This window comes from Cladophialophora yegresii (assembly GCF_000585515.1).
Source record: "Cladophialophora yegresii CBS 114405 chromosome Unknown aczIN-supercont1.4, whole genome shotgun sequence".
Taxonomy (NCBI): Eukaryota; Fungi; Ascomycota; class Eurotiomycetes; order Chaetothyriales; family Herpotrichiellaceae; genus Cladophialophora; species Cladophialophora yegresii.
Window position 1 is genome coordinate 1,349,670 of NW_006913048.1, and position 20,518 is coordinate 1,370,187.

At 54.2% G+C, this 20,518-nt stretch overlaps 10 protein-coding genes across 10 annotated transcripts; 8 read left to right on the plus strand and 2 right to left on the minus strand.

Moving 5' to 3' along the window:
• Positions 1 to 216: 216 nt before the first annotated feature.
• On the plus strand, positions 217 to 1,221 carry A1O7_05814 (uncharacterized protein; the record flags this gene model as incomplete). The annotated part of the gene is made up of 1 exon (XM_007759822.1): positions 217 to 1,221. The coding sequence occupies one exon, from the start codon at positions 217 to 219 to the stop codon at positions 1,219 to 1,221; it is 1,005 nt and encodes a 334-aa protein (XP_007758012.1).
• Positions 1,222 to 2,113: 892 nt separating this feature from the next.
• A1O7_05815 (uncharacterized protein) lies at positions 2,114 to 3,001 on the plus strand (the record flags this gene model as incomplete). The annotated part of the gene is made up of 1 exon (XM_007759823.1): positions 2,114 to 3,001. The coding sequence occupies one exon, from the start codon at positions 2,114 to 2,116 to the stop codon at positions 2,999 to 3,001; it is 888 nt and encodes a 295-aa protein (XP_007758013.1).
• A 793-nt stretch (positions 3,002 to 3,794) lies between these two features.
• On the plus strand, positions 3,795 to 4,169 carry A1O7_05816 (uncharacterized protein; the record flags this gene model as incomplete). The annotated part of the gene is made up of 2 exons (XM_007759824.1): positions 3,795 to 3,954; positions 4,042 to 4,169. 2 exons carry the CDS (start codon positions 3,795 to 3,797, stop codon positions 4,167 to 4,169), a joined length of 288 nt encoding a protein of 95 aa, XP_007758014.1.
• Positions 4,170 to 5,694: 1,525 nt separating this feature from the next.
• Positions 5,695 to 6,288, plus strand: A1O7_05817 (uncharacterized protein; the record flags this gene model as incomplete). The annotated part of the gene is made up of 1 exon (XM_007759825.1): positions 5,695 to 6,288. The coding sequence occupies one exon, from the start codon at positions 5,695 to 5,697 to the stop codon at positions 6,286 to 6,288; it is 594 nt and encodes a 197-aa protein (XP_007758015.1).
• A 708-nt stretch (positions 6,289 to 6,996) lies between these two features.
• A1O7_05818 (uncharacterized protein) lies at positions 6,997 to 7,734 on the plus strand (the record flags this gene model as incomplete). Its single annotated transcript, XM_007759826.1, has 1 exon — positions 6,997 to 7,734. One exon carries the CDS (start codon positions 6,997 to 6,999, stop codon positions 7,732 to 7,734), a length of 738 nt encoding a protein of 245 aa, XP_007758016.1.
• Positions 7,735 to 9,740: 2,006 nt separating this feature from the next.
• On the plus strand, positions 9,741 to 12,173 carry A1O7_05819 (uncharacterized protein; the record flags this gene model as incomplete). The annotated part of the gene is made up of 2 exons (XM_007759827.1): positions 9,741 to 11,184; positions 11,272 to 12,173. The coding sequence occupies 2 exons, from the start codon at positions 9,741 to 9,743 to the stop codon at positions 12,171 to 12,173; spliced, it is 2,346 nt and encodes a 781-aa protein (XP_007758017.1).
• An 813-nt stretch (positions 12,174 to 12,986) lies between these two features.
• A1O7_05820 (uncharacterized protein) lies at positions 12,987 to 13,463 on the minus strand (the record flags this gene model as incomplete). The annotated part of the gene is made up of 2 exons (XM_007759828.1): positions 12,987 to 13,283; positions 13,341 to 13,463. 2 exons carry the CDS (start codon positions 13,461 to 13,463, stop codon positions 12,987 to 12,989), a joined length of 420 nt encoding a protein of 139 aa, XP_007758018.1.
• A 487-nt stretch (positions 13,464 to 13,950) lies between these two features.
• On the plus strand, positions 13,951 to 15,167 carry A1O7_05821 (uncharacterized protein; the record flags this gene model as incomplete). The annotated part of the gene is made up of 2 exons (XM_007759829.1): positions 13,951 to 13,968; positions 14,022 to 15,167. 2 exons carry the CDS (start codon positions 13,951 to 13,953, stop codon positions 15,165 to 15,167), a joined length of 1,164 nt encoding a protein of 387 aa, XP_007758019.1.
• Positions 15,168 to 15,392: 225 nt separating this feature from the next.
• On the plus strand, positions 15,393 to 17,471 carry A1O7_05822 (uncharacterized protein; the record flags this gene model as incomplete). Its single annotated transcript, XM_007759830.1, has 1 exon — positions 15,393 to 17,471. One exon carries the CDS (start codon positions 15,393 to 15,395, stop codon positions 17,469 to 17,471), a length of 2,079 nt encoding a protein of 692 aa, XP_007758020.1.
• An 81-nt stretch (positions 17,472 to 17,552) lies between these two features.
• Positions 17,553 to 18,601, minus strand: A1O7_05823 (uncharacterized protein; the record flags this gene model as incomplete). Its single annotated transcript, XM_007759831.1, has 2 exons — positions 17,553 to 18,264; positions 18,336 to 18,601. 2 exons carry the CDS (start codon positions 18,599 to 18,601, stop codon positions 17,553 to 17,555), a joined length of 978 nt encoding a protein of 325 aa, XP_007758021.1.
• Between the last annotated feature and the right edge of the window lie 1,917 nt (positions 18,602 to 20,518).

A 20,518-nucleotide genomic window follows, 5' to 3' on the forward strand; every position in this document is an offset into this window, starting at 1 on the left:
GCCATCTCGAACCATCACGCTTACGCAGGTCAACACCCTGGATCCTTATCTAATTTGGCATACACGTTGAGCGTTGACCGTCCCCATCGATCGCACCGAGCGTTTTCAATTGCGAAGTCAGGTACTACATCTTCCGCTTCGGTCCCTATCCAGGCACCCTCCTCACGACCTGGGGTTATCATGATTTTCACCGGTCAAGGTGCACAGTTTCCAAATATGGGAGCCGAGCTGATCCAACACAACGAAGCCTTTCGCACTGCATTCCGCAGGCTCGATCAAACCCTCCAGACGCTACCTGACGCCCCGCAATGGTCGTTGGAAAGCGAGATTCTGAAGCCACTGGAAAGCAGCACCTTGTCTCGCGCGATGATCTCGCAACCAGCAAACACAGCCCTGCAAATCGCCTTGGTCGATATGTGGGCTGCATTCGGCGTTGGTCCTGCTGCTGTTATCGGCCACTCATCGGGTGAGATTGCAGCCGCCTACGCTGCTAAACTGCTCTCTGCTGAGGAGGCCATCACTGCCGCCTACTACCGGGGTCAGATGATGGAGGAAGTGACCGTGCCTGGTGCAATGGCAGGCGTCGGCCTGAGCTGGAAAGACACTGAATCGTTCCTGCAGCACGGCGCGGTCCTCGCGTGCGAAAATTCTCCTACCAGCACCACCATCTCAGGCGATTTGGAAGCCGTGCAAAGCACCATCCGCGCAATCCACGAAGCCAACCCGAACACCATGGCAAGGCAATCCAAGGTCGACCGCGCTTATCATTCTCCGCACATGAAGACTGTGGGCGGTCGCTACTACCAACTGATCAAGGACCGTACCCTCGCCAAGCCCCTAAGGGACGAGGTACAATTCTTCTCAAGCGTGTTGGGAAAGAAGATTGACCTCCCAACCGACGCACAGTACTGGCAGATGAATCTGGAATCCCCCGTCCGATTCTATACGGCCCTCGCCAGAATGATCGAAGCCAGGACTGGCCAGACCGATGTCTTTCTCGAGGTTGGGCCTCAAGGCGCCCTAGCCTACCCTGTTCGACAAACTCTTGCCGAAGCAGGCATCAAAGCCTCATACATCGCCTCACTGGCCAGGAAACAAGACGCTCTCGAAGCGGTACTCTCTGCAATAGGCAATCTGTACGCCAATCACGTCCGGATTGATTGCACGCCCCTCTTTCCAGGCAGTCCCGAGCTTCTGACAGACTTGCCCGTGGACCGATAGCTCTATTCACGGAAGCTTCGAACTCAAAGGCACAACGATCCTCGACGTGAATAGAGTTAGGACTGGTGTGCAGCTCTCTGTGCTCGCGGACATTGGACGCATTATCGTCGTAGGGGGGCGACGAGGCTGAGTTAAAGGTCATACGGAGCCACAGAGATGATTAATCGGCACGGTTCATCAGAGGAGGTCATCATGTGCATCCGAGATGTCGTATGGGCCGACCGCTTCAACGCATGCGATGCAATCAACCCACCGGTTACCAAACCATTACCATCAATGCAGTGTCATCCACAACATGTCATCCACAACAAAAGGCAAGCCTGCGCGCTCATGGCCGACAGGGTTAGCCAACGGATCCCATGTTAATGGCAAAAAAGGATGGTTAAGACCCAAGAACGTTCCGCAGAGTCCACATGGGCAGCCAGATCTGTGCAAGGCGCTCTAGGAACATGTGCCGCAGTATTTGAATGAAGGAGACCGGAGGCCGACCAAGTATGAGGTCGTCAGCTTGAAGGAATGGAGGCTGAAAAGGTCGACGAGCTCCTGGACCACTTTCGTCTTCTGGAGTAGGCCGTCACGACGATGACCTTCACAAACGGTGCTATTCTTGATCGACGAAGCAATGGAGTGCCTGTCGGATGTGTGACTGACACAGCTTCCACGGATTGTTCCCTTTCACGGGTCTTCACTATCAGATTCCCTGTCACTGCCTTTTCATAGCCTCTTCACTTTCACTTGCGCCAGACCTTCCACTGCCTTCTGTCGCGAGTCTTCATATGTCGCGGCAGGTCTCGCACCTGTCTTCCTGCATGACACAGACCATCTACCCACCTACCGCGCAGTCTTCATCGATCAAGCCACATACAATCTTCTTTGACTTAGGTCAACGACCATGCCGACGGGTGATCCGATGGATTCTTCACCACCATTCATGCCTCGCGTCCGTGCCTACCTCAGATCCGAAGGCTTTCCAGCAGCAGAGTTCGATCTAGAGGCCGAAACCGAGGCTTTCTATGCACATATCCAGCGGATCGCGGCCAAAATGCCAAAACTGGTGGAAACACTTGACCATCTCCAAGCAGAACTAACAAAACCACTTTGTGACAGCTTCCAGTCCACCGAGTCTTACGCCTTCTTCAAGAACAAGTACAACACCTTCCTCGAAGACAAGTTGCTCGACATCTACCACGACAAGCCTCCTCAACTGTCTGCATTCAACTTGTTCCTCTGGACACTGCAATACGAGGCGAAACAGACCGCGGGCCTTCTTTCGGGGAGAGATGACCACGGCCCACTGCCGCCCACCTTCAGAAGCTGGGTGGCGGTGATGCTTTCCAATGTCATTGTCTTTCAACACCACAAGCTCATCATTGAAAAGGAGCAAGTCAAGAAATGGATCCTGGATATCTTCCCCACCATCGACGATGAAAGCATTGCGTATGGAGTGCCAGGGACGCTATTGCATCAGACATGGAAGTCTGTGTACGACCGGCTGCAAGACTTCAACCGCATCCTCACGTTCATGTCGGTTGGCCACTCCAACCTGATGGCTGAGGTCGAGCAGCAAGGAGGTGGAGAGCTCAGAAAGGACGGCCCACGGATGCCTGTCCACGCGGTGTTGGGTGAAGAAGTCACAAAAGTGGATCCGAAGATCGAAATACCCGACCTTGCTATTCCGGAGGATCTCGAAGCACCGCCTGCCGACATTGAATCCGAGGGGGACAGGTTTGCGTGGCTGCCTCTAAGAGTTGTGTCAACTAGTGGTGATGAACTTGGTTAGATGGTGTCTACTGGGTTGACAGGTTCCAGCAAGGCTGTTTTGTTGTGGGAGGAGTCTGGCACCTTGTCTGCGACTCCAGTTACCACCAATGCGGTTCAATGGATTGGACGCGGATACGGCTTTGCGCACTGCAAGCACAGCACGGCGTCAGCAGGGAGCAGGAACAGAACACATTGGAAAGCGAGATGAAAGTGCGCTGTGCGCTGCGAATAGCAAACGCAACGGCGTGCGCTTGTGTCTTTGTATCAAAACAGTGGAACTTGGAATGAACCGCACATTGCGTTTTACTCCTCAACACATCGATTGTGCCCACCCTTGGACCCCTCATCGTTCTCTTTTTCGTCCTGTTTGCTTCTGATACATAGTATTCCTCCGTGTTGCCCTAGCAGCAAACAGCCCGTATTCCTCCCCTTGAGACATTTATCCCCGTTCCCCAAAGAGCAGGGAAGGAGGAACAATCATCAGGGGCTTGCGCCGATTTGCACGTGCGCTACGGTTCCAGTCATCTGCCTGCCTCTTCTCGCACCACTAACCGGAAGGACGTCGCCCCGATCCATTAGCCCACCGACCTGGTCCCAGAGATCCAACCTACCAACGGTCCATAACTCCCTCGTTCCCGGGTCTCCGGGTGGAGATACTCCAGCTAGCCGTCGACGATTTCCCCAAACTCTCAAGAATCAACCACGCCGCAGATCAGTCACCAGCTGGACAGTCTCCGCGGCCATGTCAAGAACACCCTCGACCGCCACCAATCGTCCACAACCACCTCTGGGACTTCATGACCTTTGTACCCATGGACCTGCGCAAGGTCAGACGGGCAGTGGCAAAAGCCATCAACAAGATCGAGGCCATAAGAGACAAGCCTAGAACAGACCATCCAGGACTCGACATCACGGTGCAAGTGGGGGCCGCACTTTATGAGATCAAGTACGAGAACATCTTGGCCGGAGAGTGTGGGTTGTAGGAGTTGACTCTGGCACTGGAAATTGAATACGAAAGGAAATGGGGAGTGCACCGAGTCTACAGGGACTTGCTCGCAGTGTACCAAGGTAACCCTGAGCTACGGGCAAAAGCACTCCGAGATCTTGATGCACACGGCAAGATATTCGACTGGATCGACAGATTCTACGAACTGGAAGAGTCGCTGTATCCCGTCGAGGGCTACTAGAAAGAGTATGTAGGAAAATGACACTGCAGTGACTACACCCTGATTATCCGCGGTTGAACAGATCCCTTCTCCGAACCCCATGCACGACACCAAGCCATGGCGCAGCACAGATGGCGGAACACAAGAGAGCGCGCTCACCTAGACGACTTGACGCGCCAAAGAGCCCTCCAGCCAAGGCCACAAGGCGATCGAGGAGCACAGAGACAACGACGGCCTTTCTTCCGGCGAAGTGTCCCAGGAATCACACAAACCCACATTCAAACCCACACCAAAGAGGAGGCCTTCAATGCCCAGCTCAGGCGCGACATCAACACCATCCTCGCCATCACGTCACGGCTTACGGCGCTGACGCAGAGCCTGGCAACCCCCTGATGGAAGGCGACGTGCAGGACTTGGAGACGTTCGCTTCCTGCCTGGGCCCGCTCCGCTGGGAGGGTCTAGAAATGCCGACCGAGCTTCTCCTCGCGGCATGCGAGATGTCCGCCACAAGTGTCACTGAGGAGATGCGAGGGATAGACTCCAAGGCAGGGCCGTTAGAGGACATCATTTCAAACTGTAGGGCCGTTGGCATGGTGGCTGCGGGAAGGGCTGAGCAGTGGCCTACTTGGGCGGGGGCTGGGGGCAGTCAGTTGGCGGACGCTGGCAGACGGGCGCGCTTGCGGTTGGGACTTTCTGGCGGTCTCTGGTGCTGGGGGTTTGGGTTCGCTGACGACGGTAACGGTGATGGGGAAGGTGGCTAGGAGGGACTAGGTTTACTACGAAGAGGGTAGCGACGGCATAGTAGCAAAGAGAACAAAGACAATGAGTAGTGCTCAGCGGGACGATAGCATTCCGTGATTGACTAATTTGACCCTGGAGAGAAAACACTGGCGGCTAGTCCACGCACCTCTATTTATCAGACTGGACGGCAGATGTTTCACGTGCTAATTACCGTACCTTGCCATTCTGCGAAATTGAGGTACGAAACTGAGTGGGTTTCGAGGAATGGGTGTCATCACACCTTTTCAAGCCATTTATTATTTTATTTACGTCTTTCTAAAGCTCCAAAGTACCAAAGGTGCCGACAGTCCCCTGCCAAGACTCAGCCTTGCTGCCACCATCAGCTACGCCTCCCCAGCCATCCAGTAGTCTCTGAGGTGTCTAGGACGACATCTTCGGCGAGTTTCCTGGGAACAGGTCGTCAGAGAGGACATGTCGGCTCGTGGTAGAAGCGTCAGGAGCATATCCGCGCCATCGGACCTGATAGCGACGCTCTGACGTGAAGATAACGCGGCCGCCAAGCACTGGGATGGCTCGTCGCCCTGGCGTCGTCCCCGGCGCCGTGGACGATAACGTGCACATTGTCCTGTCTCTATACATGAAGACATCTCTTCCCCTTCCCGCACCCTGGATGTTCCTCTGACCCTGAAAGAACCGCGAGCAAGACTGTCCAACGCCCTCTAAGACCTCTTTCAACGCAATCAGGTACAGCGTGCCTCGAGCCCAAGCATCACTTCCCAGCCCGGAACGACAACACCGCGCCGCAATGGCCACTGGACATGAGGAGGAGGCGACCCAGTCCACTGCTGACGAGCCCGATGGTCAAACAGGAGAACGTCAAGCACAGGACTTTCCCGGACTGAGGGAGCTTACCGAGTCCGTCAAGATCCTGCTCCCCCTGGCAGGCGAAGCTGTGTCCTTGGGGCGAAAAGTCCGGGCTCTTACCAAGAGATTCCGCACAGCAATGAGACTTGTTCGACCGCTCGTCATTGCTCCGTTCATAGAAGAAGATCTCCGTATGGGCATGCTCGGCATGGCCCTCGAAACTCTCATCCCCGAAAGCAGGGCTTTCTTCAACAAGTTGATAGAATATCGGCAGAAAGCGAATCAAGGCATGGAAATCTACCTCAGCATCAGTACATCTGACCTTGAAGACTTGATGCGCCAAGACATAGACGGCACCATCCTCTTGGCAACCGCTGTCGTCGACGTGTTCGACAGGACTCATGGGAAGCTTAAGGCAGATGTTGATGTCTTCAACGAGCTTTTCGCCGATGTGCAGTTATGGGCAGCTTTCCGTCGTGAGCAGATTCAAACGAGAGCCCGAGATGCGGCGAGAATGGCGATGAACGGTCAGTGATCGACAATTACAACGAAGATGAAATTGGACGGTAGTACTTCTGGAGCATCACAAGGCGGGTCATGCTCTGGCCACTGGGCAACCAGGAGGAAGAAGATAGGGGTGCTGAAGAGCGAGCAAGGAGCACATACCGCCTCTGCTTGTGAAAGACTGGCCCTGCCATCAGAGGGGAACCGTGGGCACACAATCAGGACGAGTCGAAGCTGGCTTTATGACCTCGAGGGCAAGCAGCCTAAAGGCACCAGAGCAGGAACGACCAAAGCTTCGGTGCCCACGGCTTGGGAGTATAAGCAAGGACGGGCATCGAGTTCTCTTGCACTGGGCTTTCTTCAGTTCTGATTCAGTAGTTAAAGATCAGCTGGCGGCGCTCAAGTGAACTTTTGCAGAGTCATAGCTAAACTGTCCGTGCGGACTCTCAGTCCTCTTTCTGCCACATCAAGTTTGCTTCTCAAAGTCATGAACTTCTCATTGAGATAAATCTCATTGTCTCCTTCCACGACCATCGCTTTCTTTCCTCAATCGATCACGCACGTCTTCATCGCTCGCCCAATCATCTTGTTGATACCCGGTAAAGACTTCGCGCTCGATGATCTGGTCACCTCCACCTCCTCCTCTCTGCAGATAACTAACGGCCTCAATTCAGCTCTGGTTCAGTCTCTCCAAGAGTACAAGGGTGCCCCTGCTCTAAGTTTTTTCACGACTCTCAGAATGCCGAAGCGCAAGCTCCGTTCGAACACCAATGAAGCAGCGTCGAACAAAAGACAAGCGACAGACATGGCGACAATTGAGCCACTGAACACGAAGTCGGATTCACCCGAAGTAACTCCTACCAGCGAAGCCACGTCACGGAAGATTGCTAAATGCTTGTCATTGACGCAGGACCGTCTTAATATGGATACTACAGACTTCATGGGATTGCTTCCTGCGGCTGAGAGAGAATATGCGGAGAAGGTACTCAGGGTTCACAAGGTGTACCATAAAGCTGCTCAAGTCCTCCTTCCTTTTGCTGCCGAAGCCCTAGCTATTGTGGATGAAATAGAGCGCATCGACCGTGTCATCCACAAGGCGTACTTCATCTACCAGACCAGCTTCGAGAAGACAGAAAACAGAGTCGTCGAGCGACGTTTCGTGGAAGCGGCTTTGAAGGCTCCAGAGAAAGACCTTTCTTTTTTGTTGAGCAAGAAGCGGGCCCTCCGCAGGGATACAACGGATACAGTCGACAGCGTTACTCAAGTGAAGGATGATATCGCGGACATCTTGGAAGAGGAGGGTGGAGCCAAGAAAGAGTTGTTAAGTTTGCAAGAGCTCGTCTCGGCATTCTTTACAGCGGAAGGAATGTTGAATTGCCGAGTCAAGACGTTCAACACGGATAGGGAAGTACTTGCAGATGCCTCACCGACCTTCGCCTGGGTGCGAACTCTGGATCACCTCAACTACGGCGGTTAGGAGCTTTTAAAAGGTGGCAGTAGTGGGCTTCATTGGTGTGACCGCTGTGCGATGCCGCGTGGCCTGCGCAGAAGCAACTAGCTTGGTGTATCTCCTGATCGCCAACATTGAGGAGATGGTTAAGGCGAATTGGTCAAACATTGAGAGTCCCCTGCCAATGACAGTATTGGAGGCCACCGGCCGTGGGCACGCAATTGGGGCTTCGGGAGGACTCGACTGAACAGAGCTTGCGTGGTCTTCTGCTTATGGGTAGCGGCATTCTACCAATGAGCAATGATTGTCAGCCTTGTTTAGGAGACGACAAGAAGCATGCAAAGTGTTCATGCAAAGTGTTCATGCAAGGTGTTCATGCAAAGGACAACATACCATAATGAGTCAATACCGACGTCTTTCTCGTCTGTCAGTTGCTTCAATCACTTGATTGAAGGGCAAATCCATCTGCTATTCTGCACGTGGTCGGTGAGCCCTTAGCGCCTCCTGGATATATATTTCTGCACCACTGTAACTGCAACCTCTTGGTCCGACGATTTTGAGGGTTCCATCCTGTCTTTTGACGGTCCATGCAATTTTATTACATAATTCATGAACCGCTATTGTCCAAGCCAGGCAACAAGAAGGGCATAATACTTACTGGAAGGACTGTCCACGACCAACAGTGAGCGCTCACAAGGCGAACGCCGACGCGTAGATTTCTTGTTACTCTGCAGACTGGTCAAGACATACCCATCCTCAGCGTCAGATGCGAAACGCTGACTTACCAAGAGTTCCGGTTCCGTAGTCATCCCATCGCTCGCTATACAAGCAGTGTAAGATGCCCCTGCAAAGCGTGCCAGAAGAAACGGTCATGGACCAGGATCGTGCGGAAGAAAGCAGCTCGGAAACGCAGCAAACACCTTCCCCTGCAAGCCCTACCGACAGCGATATAAATATCTCGGAGGACGACCTCACCATGGGTGGCTCGTGGGGCTTGCCTTTGAGGTGGAGTTTGGATGCAGTGATTGCCGCCACTGAACACTGCGCTGCAGAATACATCAGAAAGAAGCATGAAGCCCACATTATCATCAACCGCGCCACACGCACGAACACCCACATGGGAGTTGATGACAAACTCGAACTGTTGAGCTGTGCACAATTATCTTGGAGCAAGCGAGACAACTGGAGCCAGCCTTCAACCGGGACAAGTCGTCATCAAAACCGCAGCAAGACATATCAGAGCCTTTGTAAGAGTGAGACGACAATCGGACGCTGCAGACCCCGCAAACAACAATGAACTACCTGCACATCCCATCGAGTGGGCCGACATGGACTCATCCCGTCTGATTGCAGGTCTGGCGAGCTTTCAAAGACAAAAGAGAGATCTCCGTAGATTTGCCGAGAACGTTAACAGTCTGATGGAACATGCGCTTTCGACTCTTGGAGTCGATGGTGCACAAGCTGAGGATAGTGCACGTGCCGGTGGTGCTTGAGTTTAGCAGGCGCGATCGAGCATGGGCACCTACTGTACTTCACATCGGCGGAGCTGGAAACCAACGAGCGGGAGAGCTACCAGAATAGTCCTAAAACACTGAGTGGTGAGGGCAGCGGTTGATCTTGGTCTATGAGGCTGGGACTTGAAGACAAAGGCTTGATGAGGTCGTTCATCTATCAGTGAAGGGATCATGAAGCTCAGTCATCCACCAGTGAGAGCGTAATGAAGCTTCGTTCATCTCTGTAACAGAGAGAGACGCGCTTGCCAGCTGAACAGTCGTCAAACTAGCTGTCGGCTAATTGCGGAGATTGCGGCCTCTAATTGGCTGGGAAGGCGGAGTTCTTCGCGTGGTGGGGGAGCACCCGTTCTTTCCTGCCGTTGGGGAATGAGCTTTCGTGTTGACAGCCCAGTCAAAGTCAATTGACTCTTCCAATACACGCCGGCCATCGAATCGGTCTTCAATTCTGCTTGCACCTTCTGTCCACTTCCTGCCCCAGCGCATCCTGTAGTCCTGCTGTTGCCTGATGCATGCGTCGAGATGACCGACACCAAGGATCACGCTCAGCAGGCCCCACCCGAATCAAGTCCGCAACTCAGTCATGTTGCGCGCCAACCATCATGGACGGGCTCTGTGGCCGAGAGTCCGACTAATCAATCACCTATGCACAGTCGCAAGAGGTCTGCCGATCACCTGCCTTCGGAGCCTCACGTGTCGCGCAAAGGACGGGCCTGTCTCGCCTGCCGCAAATTGAAGGTCAAGTGCGACAGTCTCGAGCGGGGCGACGCCGGATGCTCCAGATGTCAACGCCTTGGTCTGGACTGCATTACTTCGAAGCGCATGAGGGTAAGTCTGGACGACGATGGCGAAAATCCACATCCGTCGATAGTCCGCCTGGACAGAGCCGTCGAGGACATCCTCTCGCGGCTGAAGATGCCCGCCTTGGAGTCCTACTCTCGGACGCATCCATCTCAACATTTACAGCCTCCTCCCCCGATGCTGGCGGTCCCTGTGCCCGCGGACTCGAATGCGCAAACAACGCGGGAAAATTCCCGGGAGCCGATGAACCAAGACGATGCCCATGAAGTCGCCCCGGCACCGATGGGCAGCTTATTCGAAGTCACCCAGCTCAACACGTTACGAAGCCGTCTAAAGTACGGTGATCCGGCACGGCGCAACTCGAAGAAGAACATGGAAAACGACCTGGTTTCTATGGGCATCATCTCCGTGGAAGAAGCGGAAGATATGTTTGACCTATTCAAGAGATCCCTCTCCCGCTATCTGTTCGACGCGACAGTGCACGAATCCCGCAGTTTACTCTCCGTTCGCGAATCGTCGACATTGTTCTTCACAGCCATCATCACAGTCACATCGTTGCATATCCCCGGAAAGGAGAAAATCCACGCCACGGCACATAAACAGCTCCGCGACTTGATTGCTGCCTCCTTCTTTGATCGATTCCATACCCTCGAAGATATTCGCGCGCTGTGTATCGCGGCCTTCTGGCTCCCCGATTTAAGCTGGAAACTGTCCGGCCACTGTGTGCGCATTGCCACCGAGTTGAACCTACACCAAGCATTCTTCAAGGCGCTGTACTCGCAGAAACAATCCCCGTCTGAACGAGAACATGCCTTTGAACGCGCGCGACTGTGGTATCTGCTATACGTGCTCGACCATCACTTCAGCATCGCGTATGGACGGCCGCCCGTGACGGCTGAACTGCAAGCCATCAAAGAATATAATGTATTCCTCAACGCGCCGGAATGCACGCCCTCAGACCGCCGGGTATTGTCTCAGGTGACATTGTTCATCATCCTGAGCAAAGCGTACAACCACTTTGGACTGGAAGCCGAACGATTGATGGACGGAGACGACGTTACGCTATTGACGCATCAGCGTTTCATCGAGGACCTGGATCGCTGGAGATACCAATTTCGCCATGCCTTGAACAGAGATGCCCACGTGGGAGACTATCCTGCCGTCGGTAAGCTACAGACCACCCCACCTAACCATCCTTTTCTGGCTCTTTATACTTCTATCTCGGCCCTTCTAACACGGGCGATGTATGCAGGCGTGGAGCTACATTACCACTTTGCCTCCATGATGCTTAACTCTCTTGCTCTCCGAGGTCGCTCCCTCTTCACAATCTCTAGCACCAATACACTTCCTTCGGCTCTCCGGCCCCTCGCCAGCCACGCAATCTCCTCAGCGCATCAGATCCTGACCATCGTCTTGGAAGAGCCCTTCATCCGCGATAGCATGGTCGGCGTGCCTCTCTATCTCCACACGGTGATCGCCTTTGCCGTCGTGTTTCTCATCAAGATGAGCAGTCGCTGGACAGGCATCGGCGTGACCATCGACGCGGAGACGAAGACGAAACCCCTGATCGAGGGCGTGATTGCGCTCTTCCGGAGCTGCCGCGCGGGCAAGGGTCACATTTTATACGCCATGGCAGATGGGTTCGAGCGGCTGTTGAAACGCAACATGGGCAGACCGGGCGAGAACGGTATGGGCGCCGGATACGGATCACTCGACGCTTCGGCAGCGAGTATGCGGCAGAATGGAGGGAGAGAGACCCCCTATTCGGCACAGCATCCAACTGCACAGGAATACTCCCGACCACCGGAGATATATGCCAGTTCGAGCCGGACCAACACGCCGAATCTCCTGCATCCGCAGCAAACCACGGCGAGTCCCACGGCGTTTACGCCCACGGGCTCCGGAGCGCAGCAGCAACAGCAACCCTCCAATGGGGCCGGATTCGACCCTTATGCGCTGTCACCTCACTCACAGCCAACTTCGGCGGGCACGTTCGGCGGCTGGCAGACGGAAGACGACATGCTGTGGAGCATGGGCATGGGGTATGACTTGTTGGCAACGGCGCCAGATGTCAATGCCCATGGGTTGGGCGCGTTTGTAGGGTGGCCGGGAGGGAGCATTGAAAGCGGTGGTGGAGGCTACTCTCAGTTATAGAGAGCGTATTGACTAGCTGGATTCATGGAATGTCAGATCATGCCAGGTAAATAATTGAAGTAGGATCAGCACTTGGAGTCAGACCAAGCCGAAGCGGGAAAAGTGGATGATGAAATCGGGATACTGTAGCGGATTTTCAGGCTTGGTACCTAGGTACGCAAGCAGTTCATGAACACCGCTTGCTGTCTGAAAGGCAGGGCGGCATAACCATCATGGACTCCTAGTGGAGCACATGGCAGCGATGCTAATGATCTCGACTCAACGGTTTACGCGGACATCATCTCTTCTCAGGTACGTCTGCGGCTCCCCTGGCTTCTCGCCGCCGCCTGTCCTTTGCCTCGAACAGTTGGATGAGGACATCCTAGGGCCCTACACTTTCAGTTCTTTCTAGCCCTTATCTGGCGGTCATATGCGACCCTGTCTCTGCATCAAGCTGAGGCGGACCGAACTGGATGGAGCTTGCGGCGCGTAGGCGAGCGGACTGGGCTCTCTGCTTGCGAGGAGCATATGTCTTCGTGCCGCTGCATGTCAAGCATGCTTATTGCTCAGGTCAGACATGGCATCGTGGCTGAGATGCATGGATCGGATCAATCAAAGTCAGACCGCGGCAAATTCGTCGAATATGTGCCCAGACGCAGTAGCGCTGATGTGGAGCGAAAAGCTCATGGCACGGGCATTATGTTGACCTCTCCGTCTTCGCATGTATCTTTGGTGTAGGCGACTCTGAAGTCTCTGGCGAGTATCTCTCAGACAGGTCTTTGTCCATGGAGAGCCGGTAACAGTGAAGCATTCAAAACATGCTTGCGCAATCCCTCATACTGGCAGTTCTGCATTCCGCCGACCACTCGAGATCTTTTGGAGGGCCATTTGTATGTAAGGACCAACGACGGGGATATTGCCGGCGAAAGATGCGATCGTAGCGAAGAAGTCCCCAAAGAGGACGAAGATGCCGTAGAGCTCAACCAGGAAGCCAGTGAGAGGCCACCGTATCAGGATAAGGAGAATTCCGGCGATAAAGGCAGCCGTGCCCTTGAGTTTTTGGCGTCGCGCGAAGAAGACAAACGTCTTCTGGATTCCGATAATGAGGGTAAGGCCGATCAGGAACAGAATCTGGAGCATGTCAGTCAGGATTCACTTGCAAGTTTCAGGGTTTCACTGGGCGCATACATTTCCCATTGCCAACATGGAGCGATCAAAGAACATGAGAACTCCCCCGAACAAGAACAGTCCGCCTCCGGAGCAGAAAGCCACACCAATCTTCTGCATATCTGTCAACCACATGCTGGGCATCTTGAGCTACTTGAGAGTGGTCGAGGAGGAGTTAGGGTGAACGGGAGGACAAGGACCGGTCGTGGATTGTTGAAATACGAAGCGCGTTGGGATGAGGAAATGCGCTCTTTAGATTGCTGCCTTGGAACCCGTAGTTGCCACGGTGGAAGCTGGCTTGATATTATTGAACTGGCCCTAATTGGAGCGAGGGGATGAATGCAAAGTGAGTTGCGATGCGCGTCGGGCGTGGGCTACGGAAGCCTCGTTCCGCTACGTGTTCCTGTCGATTCGCCGATGAGGGTTACGTTGCGCTTCCCCAAATACCTGTGACGCAGGCGGTCGTCAATAAGTGCACAGTGAAATCACGTTCTCTACCTGCATGCGCTTGAGACAACCCACAATGCCGTTCTCAAGAGACCTGAGTCTCCGTTGACAGGACCTCCGGTCGAAGTGGAATGAAACTTCCTCCGTCGCACATCCGGTCCTAGCACAAATGAGACGAGCCAGTATGTCGTGGCTTTGGAAGGTGAGCACGAGGACAACAGCATCAATTGCAATTCAACTGACAGCCTCCTCTAGGGAGATGCAAATTCCCCAGCCTCGTTCGAGAAGGCGCTCTCAAAGCTCGCATCCCAGATCTCCGCCGCGAACCTCGCACTCGACACCAGTCGCAGTCGCGGCCGTCGAGTCAAAGCCCTATGGACGCTCTACACCACACTCACGTATCTCCTCTATACCCTTCTTGTCGTCCTTGTCCTCGGGCCCCAGAATTGGAACCCATATCACTATGCCGGTCTCGTTGGTGCACCGGTCCTCATTTATGGAATTCGAAAGCTCATCGCTGCTCTCTTCGACTGGAGGGCAGGCCGGCAGCAAGCATATCTAGAACATCTACAGAAGCAAAGGGAGCAGAAGATTGCCGATCTCAAAAAAGCAACGAAGTACGATAGCACTGAGGAGCTCCTGCGGAAATATGGCGGCGCTCCGCCCAGCAAGACACCATCGAGACAGCCACAACAGGGTACGAAGCGGAAGGTCAATACTCCCTCTGACCAACCGCCTCAGCAAAGGACTGGAATTGCTCCTCCTCCTACAGCCAACATCCCAGGCAGAAATATGCCAACCCCGCTTCCTCATCAATCTAATGGAAAGACCAGCAGACCTTCTACGCCTCCGACCCCCAACACATCTTCCGTTATGGTAGACGCAATGGCAACTAGTCCCACACATATCACTCCCGACTCGCCAGGATTTGCGCCAAATGCGTTCTCAGAAATCCCACCGCAGACGAGCACAACCTATCAACAGACGCCTCATTGGTACGATAGGATCCTCGACGTACTGCTTGGCGAGGATGAGACAGCGGCCAAGAACAGGTTGGTCTTGCTGTGTTCCAGGTGCCGCCTGGTCAATGGTCAAGCGCCTCCTGGTATCAGATCCCCAGAAGAACTGGGCCGCTGGAGATGCAGTGGTTGCGGTGCCTGGAATGGCGTGGAGAATGAAGGGATGAAAGTGGTCAAGGAAATCACCGGAGCGTCGAAACCCGACTCAGGCGAAGGCTGGGAGAAAGTCCCTGGGCCTTCTGAGATTCAGGAAGAGCCTACCGACGAAGTACCTGCAGGCGTGGAAGGAACCACGGGACTCGAGAGAGCAGATGGGAGGGGTATGACCAAGCGAGTTACTCGCAGCGCCGGTCGGAAGAGCTCTTTCGAGTCACTCGAATGAATAAGATCTGTGATGAAGGCTTCATTGAGCGCGGCATCCTCCAGCCGTGCCATACTGTCAACGGTAGCAGCAATAGGGGCACACCGCGTCCTCCTCGCTCCCATTGAATAATCACGTGATAGGTTTTGCCAAGATTTGCAAGGCTCAAGTTCTTCGACTTTCACTCTTCAATATTTCTCCTCCAGCAGCCGCAATGACCTTGACCAATCCTTCAAATTTGCCAAAATGTCCATCTTCACCGTACGCCCTGCGGGTACGGATAAAGATCCGTTTAGGGTCCGGTTGACCGCAGTGTCCATGCTCAGCCTCAAGTTGAAGTCGGGCGATGTCTGTGAAATCAAGGCCGGGGAAGAATCCAACGGTAAGCGTAAATTGGCCGTTGCCTGGGAAGGCTTAGGGCTCGGCCTTAAAGACACCATCGTCCAAACGTCCAAACTTCTCCAACAAGCTTACGGATTCAAGCTCGGCGACAAGATCACAATTTCTCGCTCTTCACGCCCCATCGATGAGGCTGGGGTGGTGACAGTTTGCAGAGTGGACCCTCTGCTAAATGACCAAGAAATGCGCTTCTGGAGCAAGCATATTGCATCTAGCATTCCACCGGCTGGCGATTATCTTGTGATATCGCAGAGGCTTCGGCTCAGCGACGCCGTCGAATTTGTCGTAAAAGATGTAGGAGTCCATGATGCCATGATCGCTGGGGTAACGCCGACCACAACTTTCCGCGTTGTCGCGAACCATGGACACGGGGACATCATCAATATCGAGCTCAAAGCAGAGCGCCTGGGAGGTATCGAGACTCAGATCCAGGAGTTACAGGCTATAATCAACAGGGTATTACGGCCATTGGTGAGACGGGTTTGGTCCACATATGAGCCGGTGCAAGGTATTCTCTTATATGGCGCGAAAGGCACTGGTAAGACGGCCTTGATCGAAGCTCTTTCCGAATCAGGTTGGCCCTCCATTATAACTTGGAAACCGGGAATGCAGGTCGGTTCGTCGAAGGATCCTTGTTTAGTAATTGTGCCATCAGAGTACCTGCTTGCCAAAGCGGGGGCTTCAGGAGCATCGACAGCGATCTACGAACTCGAGTCCATGTTTAAACGAAGCATAGGGAGCCCCGTCCTGGTTATAGCCGAAGCTCGCCATCCGAATGATATTGACGAACGGCTACGGACAGAGGGCAAGTTCGCCGCCGAGGTCGAGTTGCCCATCCCTTCAGCTCCTCAGAGAAAGGACATCCTTTTGGCCCTGCGAGGTGCGGCGGGTTTCCCCACAGATGAACAATTACAAGAGCTGTCAGAAAGAACCCATGGCTACGTGGGCGTTGACCTCAGGCGCCTTCTACGTGTGACGCTTGAGCTGGTAAGGGACAGATTGTCGCCATATGGAGGGGAGGAGGATGGTGGAGTTCCTACGCCAGCCATCGAGTCCGCTGATCTGGACATCGCTCTGCAGCGCGTAAGGCCTTCTGCCTTGCAAGAAATCTTCCTCGAGACACCTAATGTTCGATGGACCGACATCGGCGGCCAACACGAAGTCAAACGCCAGCTGCAGAACGCTATTGAACGACCACTGAAGTTCGCCGACCGCATGAAGAAGCTCCGATTGAGGCCGAAGAAGGGCATGCTCCTGTACGGCCCGCCCGGCTGCTCGAAAACGTTACTGGTCCGAGCACTAGCTACTGAAGCCGGTCTCAACTTCCTGGCTGTCAAAGGCGCAGAGTTGATCTCAATGTATGTCGGAGAGAGCGAGAGAGCCACCCGGGAGGTCTTCCGGAAGGCCAGAGCGGCAAGTCCCAGCATCATCTTCTTCGACGAAATCGACGCAATTGCCTCGCGTGGAAGAAGTGGCAGCGATTTAAATGTCTTGACCACGTTATTGAATGAAATGGATGGCTTCGAGGAGCTGAGAAACGTGTTTGTGGTCGCAGCGACCAACAAGCCACAACAGATCGACCCAGCATTGATGCGCCCTGGGAGATTCGACAGTGTCGTCTATATAGGCCCGCCGGACCATGAGGCAAGAAAGGAGATCCTCAAGAAGCAGCTTGATGGAGGGCTCTACAAGAGCGAAACTGGTCTAGAATCGGATGTGGAAGAATTCGGGAAATGGACAGAAGGATTCTCGGGAGCCGAAGTCGTTGCCATCTGTCAAGCTGCCGGAGATGTGGCGTTTGATGAGAATCGCGAGACCATCTGCCTCGAGGACATCCGCACAGCTGTCGCCAACACGCCAAAGAGCATCACTCATGAAATGTTGGAGGAGTTCGACACATGGAACGCAGCACGAATGGCACGCTGAACTGGCAACCTCCGCCCCATGGAAGGGAATTTCCCATGAATCCACGAGACGAATATCTGCATCCTCGAGTCCTAAACACCGCTATACGTCGCTATTCGGCCTTCCGCCACTCTGATGGGCCAAGTCTCGTACGGTCTTCCACACGAACTGCTGCTCCCAGGGATTGACCACCTCATTATCATTGCCCAGTCCACCTTCATCCTTCGGCCTGTAATCAACCCTGCCGTCACCCATGAGGAATCTCAGGTATACGATAGCACCGCGATCCTCGTACTTGCGACTGAGGGCCTTGTCTCGATACGTGTCTAGCTCAACAGTCTTCAAGTCAATGTCCCCGGACCCAGCCGCAGACATTTCTCGGGCTATTTGGCGGCAACTGGCGTGTGATCCAGCAATACGCAACGCTTCAGGCACTTTCTCCCCTCGAACAGCCCGCTCAGCGAGCCCACAAACCACGCGAGCAATATCGCCTATGTCCGTATAGCTGCTGCTCTGATCCAAACTGCCAATAGCCTGGTATACGCCCTTCGAGGTATGGAACCCGTACCACGGACCGATCCCACTATGCAAGAAGAGCCCGACAAACAGTCTACACATCTGAAAGTCTGCCTCTTGCTGTACCTGTACCTTCTTGGCCAGCTCGTAATGGCGCTTCTTCCCATCCCACTCGGGGATATCAAAGCCATGCAGCGTATGGTCGACACCAAACTCGGACGGAAAATACAGCTTGACCGACGTTTTTGGCAGCGCGCGCGCAAGTTGATCCCGGACAGAGGCTCCCACCGTTGAAATCCTAACGAACATTTATCAGTCTTAATGTCCAGGTCGGCACCGTTGCTTGCTTGCTATTCCGGGAGAACTCACGCGTTGACGAGGACATCAACGCCGTCTAGTGCCATGATCAAGTCATTCTCGTCGCACTCGTCGTCGATTATCCGGATCTCCGCGTCCAGCTTCGTCCATCTCTCTGTGCTTGGGGTGTGTCCACGAGCAAGCGCCACGACTCCTGAGAGTCTGTCTCGCAGTCCTGGCGAGAGGAAAGTGTCTGTCAGGCGCGTGCCCAGGCCCCCTGTTGCGCCTGCCACCGCGATGACTGGTTTGCCTGGAGAGGGTACGAATGGCTTTTCCATAGTTTTCAACTACTATTGTTTCGGTCGCTACCGTGCTTTTGCTGGACAGGATCTCCGTCTAGACCTATGCTTACATATGGCACAAGCACCAAGGCTTCAGGCAGCAAAGTCACAGGGCGGAGCGTCCGAGCTGAGTTACAGTACATGCTGGGTTTGCCCTAACGGCCTAGGCGCCCGAGGCCACTAGCTACTACGGTGCCCTGTCGAGTAGCACCTCAAAAAGGTGATCTAAAGGTCTCGGATGTAGCTACCCGAAGACTGCAGTTCTTTCAAGAACTGTCAGCAGGCTCCCTCGTATTGCCAGAGCTCGAGCGACGCCTCAGTTTCAGCAGGTGACATTGGCGCGGAATATGATTTGTGTGTACCTTGTACGGAGTGAGAAGGGAATAATGATTCGTAACCAAGCGGCAAGGACGCGGTGAATCCTGCTGGTGTTCCAGCCTCCTGGATTGGTCCTTTCATTAATTACGTCATGGTAAGAGCTTACGGCATGTACTCGCATGGATGCAGCGAACAAAGTTACCTGTAGGTACTTGGTATGTAACTCGTACTCTGTGCAGCGTACCTCGTACGAACACTCCGCCAGCCCCGCCAAGGTGTTTGAAGGAGCTGTGACTCTCTTCCCAACTCGAAGCGGCGACGCTGAGACGGCAATGCTCTGGCCCAGAGCTAGACCTGCATGACATCCAGAATAGCAGCAGGCAACAATCTGTATTTTTCTGAGCTCTCGGCCGATGATTTGCAAAGTACATGCGATATACCGGAGATACTAGGTAGTAGTCGCGGGTGTTCCTGCTTTCTCGTGGACAAGCCTTCCCTTTCTGGAATGCAAATTTCTGCATTGACCTTACTGAGCCGCCGTTTGAAGAAGCCCGTCTACTCCTTCCAGCGCCCGGAAGCGTCAGACTACTCGCATCGACACAAAATAGGTGCACAGCATTGACATCGATGATAGAATCCGACATGCTTATCCCCTGACTCACTGCGACTTTGTTGGCTGATGATGTCAAGCCTGCATGTGGCAGCGGTAAAAGTTGGCTGCAACCTGGGGCTCGGCAGGCTCACGTTTCGCCAGTGGCGGCCCAGGGGTGCCCACCATGCCGATCGGGGGGCCCAACATGTGCTGTCGATCGCTAACGGCTAGCCCAAAGAGCCCACCGCTACTCGCCTATCGGCAGCCGACCGCGCGTCTTGTTGCCACACCCACGTTTCGTTGCGCCCCTCCGCAGGAGCAGAGTGCTGTGGCGCCAAACCATCCATCTTGTCGATGAGTGTGAAGCATGATCAACCCAGCTGCTGCTAGGCAAGTCGCGGATTGACCATTCTGAGCCCGTTCGGACATGGCACAGATTCTATTCTACAACGCAGTCACTCTACACGGCCGACACGACCATACCCTGCGCCGTCTTGCTTGGGATCGCACCAGCTCCCTCGAAGCCGGGACTGTGTTGGGAACTATGAGTTGAGACCTTCGACGCCGCTACCCGAAGCAAAAGAGAGAGAGAGATGAAATTACGCATATGAGACTCGCGATGACGACTTAAGGACAACAGTTTTTGATTGAAGGGACCCCGCAAACGTAGAGTTAGACTTCCCAAAACCTGTTCTTGGGCCTGGCTTGCGGCGGTGCGTCAAGGGTCAAGCCTCACGAGCACCCACTGTTACGCCACTAACGGACCGAAAGTCTCGCTTCACTTTTCAGCCACGGCGCACAGCAGTCCTCCACTTCTCCGAGTCTCCCGAGCACTGGAAAACTACCGAGTCTTCAAACGCCGGTCACGGTTGGCCTCTGCGAAATCTGTCACTTCTTGTCGAAGTTGCACGAGGCGGAGGTCGGTGTAGCTGACAGCCTCTGCCGTCGGATAAGACTGTCAGCATATCCGCCTGAAAGGTGAGCAGGCAGGCTTCAATCCCGTG